This window comes from Oryza glaberrima, chromosome 9 (assembly GCF_000147395.1).
Source record: "Oryza glaberrima chromosome 9, OglaRS2, whole genome shotgun sequence".
NCBI lineage: Eukaryota > Viridiplantae > Streptophyta > Magnoliopsida > Poales > Poaceae > Oryza > Oryza glaberrima.
Genome location: NC_068334.1, coordinates 12,823,237 through 12,832,614, shown reverse-complemented (window position 1 = coordinate 12,832,614; position 9,378 = coordinate 12,823,237). Strand labels below are relative to the sequence as shown.

Genomic DNA, 9,378 nt, shown 5'->3' with positions numbered 1-9,378 from the left:
GCTGTACTTACTCTAGTAGAGTAGTACTCCCTCGGTAAAAAAAAAAAAAAAAAAAAAAAAAGACAAACCCTGCTTTCCGTGTATAACGTTTGACTGTCGTCTTGTATAAAATTTTTTTATAATTAGTATTTTCATTGTTGCTAGATGATAAAATATGATTAATACTTTATGCGTAACTTATCTTTTTAAATTTTTTCATAATTTTTTAAAATAAGACGGACGGTCAAACGTGTCCGACGGTCAAACGTTGGACACGAAAACTCAGAGTTTATCTTTTTTTTTTTTGACGGAGGGAGGAGAGGAGTAGTACAATTCACCAGGGAGAGATACTGTAGTAGAGTACAGTATCATACAGGCAGATGACAGTTTCATTCGTCTTGGCTTGTACGGCTGGAGTAGGAGACGAATACGATAGGGTGTGTGTATTTTGTCAGTGAAGTGAGATTGGACGACACTTGGGACTAGACGAGCCAATTAAGCTAATTATGCATTCAGGAGATTTGGGCCGGGACGACTCCATCCATCTTCGAGTTGTCGATGTCTGTAATTTGGATATGCTTCAAAATTACTAAGAGAGATTAAAAGCTATGATTATTGTTACCGCCCAGATCGATGTCCCAACAACGAGAAACAAAATGTGTATAATTATAGTGTCTTGAGTTGAGTTATTGTTTAAGCGCATCTGGTGTAGTGGTATCATAGTACCCTCCCACGGTACTGACCGGGGTTCGATTCCCCGGATGCGCACTCGCACTTAATTTTTATTTTCTTTTTGTTCGTTAATTACAGTATATTTTTTTTATGCAGGCAGCCCTTCTCTAATTAGTCTTAACCAGAGACACCCACGTGCTGTTACTTTAGGAGTTTTGGTTGCTATTAATCCATTGAGCAAGTAGGGGAAATATTCTATCATCATCTATGCTTTAAATAAAATTTTCTCTTAAATTACTCATTCAATTTACAATCCGATTACACCGTTGTAGAACAGATTTACTTCAAATGACATGCTAAAGTTACCTTCGTTTTGTTCTAAGTTACTTCTATAATATATGTAAATTACTTTTAGCCTTTACTGAATTTACTTGTATATGTCTAAGAAGTAACTTAGTGAAATCTAAAAGTAATTTAGACATATCATAAAAGTAATTTGTGATTTTTCATTAAAATATAATCATGTGAGATCTTGTTGTAAAGATTTAATTATTACGAACACAACGGTGTAATCGGATCGTAGATCAGATGACTAGTTTAAGAGAAAATTGTATTTGAAATATAGATGGATGATGCCTCTTATAGATAGAGTGTTAGCTGGTTTAGATAAATCAGCTACCACTAGCTATATAGTTACGTCCTTTCAGAAAGTATGAAGCAGGGATATAAAAACGATTTGGATAGTTTCTGTGATCCCGATGTTTTTTCAGAAATGGATTGTGTCAATTGGGCATTTTCTAAATAGTTTATGAAGCAGAAATTAATTTGGATTTTTTTTTCGGAAACAGAAAACAACCGGAAACTATCCGGATAATTTTCGAATAGTTATACGGAAACAAAAATCTAGCACACTTATCTTCAATTTTAGGCCCACATCTTTAACCCAACATGTTTATCAATTTTTTTTATTGTATTCCTTTTTGCAAGAAAAATATTTTTATTTTAGAAACATAATAATGTTTAGCTACTATCATATTTGCTAGTTCCAAACTACACACTAATATTCGGTACTATTATTAATATTATAAACATTATAATATTAATATTAATAGTAAATAAATTGTTTTTTAATGGAATAGCTTTTTTTTAAAAAAAAAGACTATTATCAATTACATTTGATAATTACTAATTTTAGAATTAAATAAATAACATTCAAAATTGAGATTAGAACATCATATTCACATTTATATAGTAGAATTTTTTGTTTCAGGAAGAACGTCAGAACGGCTCTGCTGCAGCAAATTGTTCTGGAGATTCTGAATTTCTGATGCCTGAACCCTGAACCTGAACCTGAACTGAATTCAAGGAGGCACTGATCTCGCTTCTTTGTCTGACCAAAAGGCAAAGCTGATTCTTTGAGGAGTTTAGTTAGCATAAAACGACTGAACACAATCGGTGAAAGCTGAAGCATAAGACGAAGAAATGTTGCTTCTGTTTCTATCAAAGCAAAATGGAGAAGAAAATAATGACAAATATACGAAGTTTGAAGTGACGGGTGCATGCTTTGTTTACTGACGATCCACCAACGCATTGGCATCAGAAATGCAAAAGCAGGATGGAACCGCAGCATCTGAAAACCAAGTTCCCATGCATGTTTAGATCATGTTATGTAGTGGCATACATACAAGTGGAATTTCACCAAGAACACACTCTAAGCAGCCATTTCCCCTTAAATACACCCGTTGGAGCAAGACCAATATCATCGATGACAATACAATTTTATTCAGTCCGCTTCCAACCTTAAATTGTATTTTTCTTCCTAATTCAAGATAGAGCTTCGAGAAGGGAAGCAACAAAATGCATCTGGACCTCCTCATCGATCGTCAAGAACAGGGGCACATGTACAAACAGAGATTTGATGCCGTGTTGCTCTGCAAACCGAAGAGAGTGATAATACACATAGTTGCATACGAACCGACCAGCATCGTCTGATGGCATTACATCATAGCCTGTCTTCCGGAGTGACTTGGTTAACTCATTTACCGGAAGGGTAGTCTGCTCATTCATGAGGAGTTCAGAAGAACATGATTAGTCTCAAGATTCACAATGCTCTCAATCCAAGACATGAAATATCTGATGATTGAAGCTGCATTCATTCAATATAATGTGGATATTAATTATCCATGCTTGCGTTACTGTGCAGGCAACAAACTGAACTTACATTCGTTTCTTTTATGATAAGTTTGTAAACAGAAAAGATGGGTGTTCTGAACATCTGGTGAAAAGAACAAGGGGGGGGGGGGGGTATCTGTGATTTATTTCTGTATAAAAGTTTGTACTTTGCTGTAATCAGGCAATCACAGATTACCATTGTTCTTTTGAATTTACAGCTAACTGATTTTGTTTGATGGAAAGAAAAATGAATAAAAGAAATATTCAATAGTGCTTCTGAAACTTGCCCTTGTGGCTCTAAGGTAGTAACAAGGTAACTGTGAAGAAAGTGAATTTATTGCAGCAGACTTAACAATCTTTGGTGTTCTACTTTGCAAAGTAAGTGAATTTATTGCAGCAGACTTAACAATCTTTGGTGTTCTACTTTGCAAAGTAAGTGAATTTATTGCAGCAGACTTAACAATCTTTGGTGTTCTACTTTGCAATTTGTTTTTTTTTTCTTTCAATGGGAGGGAGTCTTGTGGGCTCATAGCCATAGAATTATGTGGAAACTAAAAAAGAAACAAGTAATTGTGCTGTTTGTAGCTATACTTCAAACATCCATTAATTTTCAGATGAAAGTTTTAACATATACCTCTCTTGTGCGTGAGATTCCTCCATCAGATGGCACAATGGGAGCCCTCTGCATGGAACCATCAAACCGGTAAAACACAGTGTCGATATATATAGACAGAGAGGAGTAAATGGATGAACCCGCAACCTGAGGTTTCCACCCTAGCTCATCTGGACAACGGAAGGTGGCTTCATTAACAGCTTGATTCTCAAGAGCAAACCTTGTTGCACCACTATTGACTCCAAAGTGGATCTGAACATTTTTCGAATGATAATTAATTCAACTGTCTGAGTGGCATTGAAGGCAAATAGTTATTTTTCAGACAGGAGAGCATTGCAATATGCAAGGTGCCGACTGCATTACAGCAGTATCTGATGTGGAATCAAGAAAGGTGGATACTAACCCAAATTACTTGCCCCTGAGCCGATGACCCATTCTCCCTTTCCGCAATGGAAGATTCCAAAACCTTATATAATGTGCCAAGTGCCCCCTGCCCTGCAGTTTCAAGAACTGTGCAGCTTCCAAGCACAAGGTTTTTTGGCAATCCTTTCTTTTCCACGAATGATTTAAGATTGGTCACAATTTTCTCAGTTGGGTTCTCAGCAACCCCATGAAACTTCTTAAATCCAGTCACATGTACAGTAACAACTGAAGGTCCTTCTGAACCCATTTACACTTTTGAGAAATAACAAATAGCCTTATCCCAAAATCCTGAACTGAACAAAGATCAACAAATGGATTAGTAAGACATAAACTACACCAGACAAAAAGCAGGATGTGAACACCAATTTTTTTTCATGAGTACGTAAAAGGCTTGCGTGTCATTGAGGATGTACAACTTGTTAAAAATCTTAAGCATCAGGCAAGCAGAAGAAACTATAGCAGACAGTTTCATCTGCCCCAAGGATAGGGGTCCAAGCATTACAACATGAAGAAAAGTTAACAACAGGGCACACAAAAATCTGTAACACTGTAACAGTAGAAAATGTCAGATCCCTGAACAAATTTAAACAAGAACCATATGATTTTTCTTATCTGCACAGATGTTGTATTAAGAACCACAATCTCATTGTTTCTTTCTAAAAGAAAGGCAATAATTGTTCTAAAGATTTTATTAAGCAGTGAACAACTCACCAAACAATAGAATCTCACAGAATGCAAAAAAAACAACTAGTTACTGACTTACTGTAACCTAATAATGCTGGGGTTCAACCGACGAGAACGTTATCCAAGTTCAACACTAACTACACACAGGCACCAAAGTACAAAAGTCTGAAAGCCATAGCAAATATCAGATGCCTATCGTCTCTGCAAAGGCAAGCCTGACCAGTGACCACAAAATCAAGAGCACAAATGTCTTCCAAACGGTGAAGCTCCAACCTCAGAAGAAACTAAACAAGCAGTTGCTAGTTGCTACCTTGCCATCTAGCATTGCCACAACCAATTCGGAACTGAACCATCGGCTGCTCTCCTATACCTGCCGTTCTTGAACAGATCACTGAAATCACTTCATCTCGCAGGCGTAATTGCACTGAAACTGTATACAAAACACATATTTTTACAGGGGCAGACCTACTCCCATTTGTTCCCAAATAGTCAATTCTTTCTCTCTTTTTTTCTCCTTTTGGGAACAAACTAAACTGCGATTAGTACTAGGGAGGGTTTAAGGCAAAAATTGAGAGACAAACAGCTTCCAGATCTAGAAAGAGAAGCTAGTAAGGCTAACGCAAATTCGAGAAAAAAAAAAGAGTGTGGGATGGCGCGTGGCGGACGGAGATGCTCACCACAGCGGACAGCGAAGCGAGGGCGCCGGCGGGGCGGAAGCAAGCAAGCGAGCAAGCAGCAGACGCCGGCGGCCGCTGGTCGCGCTCGTCGCGCGCGGGACGGAGACGACGAGTCCAAAGCTCGCGCCGCCGCAAAGGAGACGAGACGACTCGGTTTTTCTTTTTCTTTTCTTTTTTTTTCTTTTCTTTTTCAGGAATCAAAGAGAGTCAGGGTGGAGCTGCACAATAAAAATGCGGCTAATGCCTGATGGAATATGTGCAGGTTATTGCAATCCACTGTCTACTCCATCTCAAATAAACAAAAACTAGAATATATTTTTTTTTGACCAGATTCGTTATGTGCTCATATTTTATGTTTATTTATTTTGGGATGGAGGTAGTACTCATCGGTGTGGACCGTCATCTCATTGTTTAATCCATGATTAATAAGTTGATAAAAATATTAAGAAAGCAAACTAAAAATAATTTATAGATAAATGTTATGCTTAGCGATTTACTTAAAAAACAACGTAGTAGGAGAAAAATTTGTTATACTGCATCTGTAGTAGCTACTGCTGGCATGTGAGATCGGATTCACTTGTCAGCCACTGCTACTGCAGAGGATCTATATCCGATAATAATTAGCTTCAAACTAAAGAAACCCTAGATTCTCACGGAACCACGCACTGCAGCTACCGCATTACTCCCTCCAAAAAAAAAACAACTAGACTTAGGTAAGGATGGGGCATGTTCAAATTCGTTGTCCTAGATTACGTCCCATCCTTATTCAGGTTGGCTTTTTTTTTAACAAAAGGAGCGTACTTTACCCTGATCATTAGAATCTAAAATTGGGCGAGATCGATGTTTGTGTAGATAGAGTACTCCATAGATTCACTTGGGTAGACCGTACATGGAGCAGAGGGCGGAACAGGCTAGAGTCTACATCCCATAATCATACCTTCTTCCTACTTCCTCCGTCCCATATTAAGTACTCCCATATTTTTAGATCTCTTCGTTTGTTCCAAATAAGTTTGTTTATAGAGTAATCATTGCATCGGAGTTTGTAAAAGTATGTAATAATTATATTAGAAGTAGATAAAGTGATAAATAGTTGCATTGAGATTTGCTAAAGTAGGGATACTCTAATCTTTTTACTTTTGTATTGGCATGTGTTCCATGGATAAAAAAATAAACTTATTTTGGGATGGCTATTGTCATGAACCCCAATGCAATGATTGTTAGAAATAAAATTATTTTAGGAAAAATAAAATAGTGTAAAAATAATCTTATTTTAGCTATTGAAAAGGTTTTTCTTAATTTGTAGTATCTTTTTTTAAAGAAAAAAAAGGGGGTTTTCCAAAAGCTTTAGGCCTGGGACTGAGCCAGGAGGTATGGTGCACACGAGGCACTGCAGCTTGCCATCACGACCACTGATGACCACTTGACTCGATCATGTCTATGGCTCTCACTCTCATGCTCAAGCTACCCTATTACTACACGAGTCAAAAGCGACGCTACCATGGCATGCATATGCATAGGGATCAGTTTCGTATAGTAGTATACAGTATACTCTACCGTATTTGTGTGCGTATATTACATGGGCCGTGTTTATTTTTCTCTCTATTCCTAACTTTCCATCACATGATATCACATCAAAAACTTTCCCACACACATAAACTTTCAATTTTTTTTTCAAACTTTAACTTTCTTTAAACTTGTAACTTTTTTTTCCAAGTAACTAACACACCCATGGAGTAGTTTTCCAGGCAATCATATGTGTCGACGCAATCGATGTAACGGGCAGCAGCAGCAGCTGCTGCTCTTTTTAGCGTAGGAGTACGTACGCACCATGATGAAAGCACCCTCATGAGTCATGACTCGGACGTTGGATCTTGTGCTGTTGGCCTCACAGCCCCCGGTGGATTTGTGACTGCTCCAAACGCCATTGTTTCGGAGTTTGTTGAGCGATTGGCCGCTCAACATTATCGGTTACTCAATTCATCCGTTCTAGTAAAATAGTATAAACATTTCTCGATTAGGTAGGAGCTCACGTGATGTGGATGAATATGCGTGTTAGGAAGGGGCAGATGGGGTAATTTAAATGCGTTCCCGATCGGCTGTGCTTCAACTTGGTCACGCGCATTGTGGGTTGTGTGGTCTCACAGGTAACTTGACCCAGTTATACCATTTAAAAGAGGTCACGAGCACTATAGGTGGCATGACCTATAGATGATTTTGAGCCAATTTCGCAGCGCAGATGGGCTAGAGGTACGCTATGCGTGTCTTCCACTGGTACTACCCTAATAACATACATGTGGATCCAAGGTCAATGACGTTCACATGTCAACGATCACGTCTCTCTCTGATGTTAGCATGATAAGATCATAGTCTCCTAGGGTAAGAAATTATTGCAACTCGGACTATCATTGCTAGACCATTTGACGACATGGACATGGCACCACCACATGCATCGGCAATTCGAAACTCCCATAGTCACGCTTGGCCTTGGAGAAAAGGTAATGTTAGTTTCTCGGTGTCTCTTCCACCAATTCACAATCACCTCAACGTGTTTCTCTGCTTGTAACTCTGATAGCCTCTTGCCCTTTAAAACATCATCCCCATCGTTTCGTCCACAGTTTGTTTAGCGAAAAAAATATTTATGGATAAAACTTCTCTACATGTGTTCTTAATGACTCAAAGTTCAATGATGAAAAATAAACTTTGATAAAAAAATAAAAATCAATTTTTAAATTTTATTTTTTAAAAACCACGATACAAATGCAAGCGCTCACGAGACACGCACATTCATCCTTGTGGACGCACACACGCACACCATATTCTTATGAACACCTTCGGAAAACTCAGCCGACATATCTTAAAGTTGACGAAGTAAACACAAACAACTCTATAGACATGAACATCATTTATCAAAAAAAAAATAATTAACTGTAAATAAGAGCACCACATATCGAGTTTAGGATTTAAATTTAGGTGGATTGGTTTAAGAAAAAAATAACTAATTGCGCTATACTCACCTAGCTTTAAAAATTGACCGTGGCTAACAAGTTTTGAGCAAACAATGAGCTCTGTTTTTTCGCTAGGCGAGAGCCTTATGACATGATGATACTGTCCGAGTTACTCATGCCCATGTATATTCTCAACATGATGTCTGAATAAAGTAGTGAGAGCATCCAAGCGAGAGGTCTGAAAAACCGGAAAGCCATGGTAACTTTTCGGTGCCGACATATAAAATTACTCGTCAAGCCCTGATCGATGCATCTCGCTAAAAAAATATGCTTGTTAAGCTAGATCCTAAGCAATGTGCAAATTACTTTATGCATAGACTAAACTTTATCACTACACTTGTTGTTACTCCTAGTATATATACATGGAGAGACAGCTGGTTCACAATGAGGACAGCACAAGAAATCAACAATGCAACATCATTTGCTCGTTTTTTGTCTGCATGTGCGCATTGGGTTTCCTTTTATTTTTGTGTTTGTGTTGCATCTATGTAGGGCTAGCTTGATCACCCCGGTACTATAGGACACGTTTCAGGTAGTTTATTGACCGGATTATTCACTTTATTGTAGGACTAATTAAATAATTAAAAACTAAATTTAACAAATAGCATTAAAACAAGTGATTTAAGCAAATATAGTATAAAAGGTTTATTTAAAAATGTAATTTGAGGAGCGGGAAGCAAATAATTTGTAAAAACAATCTAGTAAAATAGACGGATAAAACAGGGCAAACACGCTAGTTTCCGATTGGACGAAACAAGATCAGAGCTTGTACTGATACATACGAACTTTTCACTACATTGCAGATAGATTGCCATTCTCTGTTGAAAAACACTGAGGATTTGCTTGGTTACCATTCCCTCAATTCTAAAATAAAAACGTTGCCCACATGGTCACATCCCTATAGAAAATGTAATAGTGAAGAGTGTTGGTTAGAAATATTAAAAAGATCAAATTTCTCGATTTGTAAATCAAGAGTATGGCCTTGTTTAGTTCCAAACTTTTTCTTCAAACTCCCAACTTTTCCATCACATCAAAACTTTCCTACACACACAAACTTCCAACTTTTCCGTAACATCGTTCCAATTTCAATCAAACTTCTAATTTTGGCGTGAACTAAACACAGCCTAGTCCCTTTGTCCCAAAAAAAAAGATA

General features: G+C 37.6%; 1 protein-coding gene and 1 non-coding gene across 3 annotated transcripts; one reads left to right on the top strand and one right to left on the bottom strand.

The window, feature by feature from the left end:
- The first annotated feature begins 676 nt into the window (after window positions 1–676).
- Window positions 677–747, top strand: TRNAG-CCC (transfer RNA glycine (anticodon CCC)). The gene has a single exon. It is a non-coding gene; the product is annotated as a tRNA-Gly (tRNA).
- A 1,443-nt stretch (window positions 748–2,190) lies between these two features.
- Window positions 2,191–5,427, bottom strand: LOC127783622 (uncharacterized). Of its 2 annotated transcripts, none has more exons than XM_052310812.1 (5): window positions 5,221–5,427; window positions 3,840–4,152; window positions 3,584–3,688; window positions 3,458–3,505; window positions 2,191–2,706 (listed from the first exon to the last, which is right to left on the bottom strand). In XM_052310812.1, exons 2-5 carry the CDS (start codon window positions 4,104–4,106, stop codon window positions 2,476–2,478), a joined length of 651 nt encoding a protein of 216 aa, XP_052166772.1. In that variant the 5' UTR covers window positions 4,107–4,152; window positions 5,221–5,427; the 3' UTR covers window positions 2,191–2,475. The 2 variants fall into 2 exon arrangements, with proteins under 2 accessions (XP_052166772.1, XP_052166773.1); XM_052310813.1 differs by having other exon boundaries at window positions 3,840–4,147.
- Window positions 5,428–9,378: the final 3,951 nt, after the last annotated feature.

What these genes read in the sequence shown, in the direction of transcription:
- LOC127783622 (XM_052310812.1), bottom strand. Translation starts at nt 4,106, where the DNA reads ATGGGTTCAGAAGGACCTTCAGTTGTTACTGTACATGTGACTGGATTT. An exon ending in CTCAGGGGCAAGTAATTTGG is followed by an intron (nt 3,689 to 3,839) that starts GTTAGTATCCAC and finishes AAAAATGTTCAG; the next exon opens with ATCCACTTTGGAGTCAATAG. An exon ending in GAATCTCACGCACAAGAGAG is followed by an intron (nt 2,707 to 3,457) that starts GTATATGTTAAA and finishes ATGAATGAGCAG; the next exon opens with ACTACCCTTCCGGTAAATGA.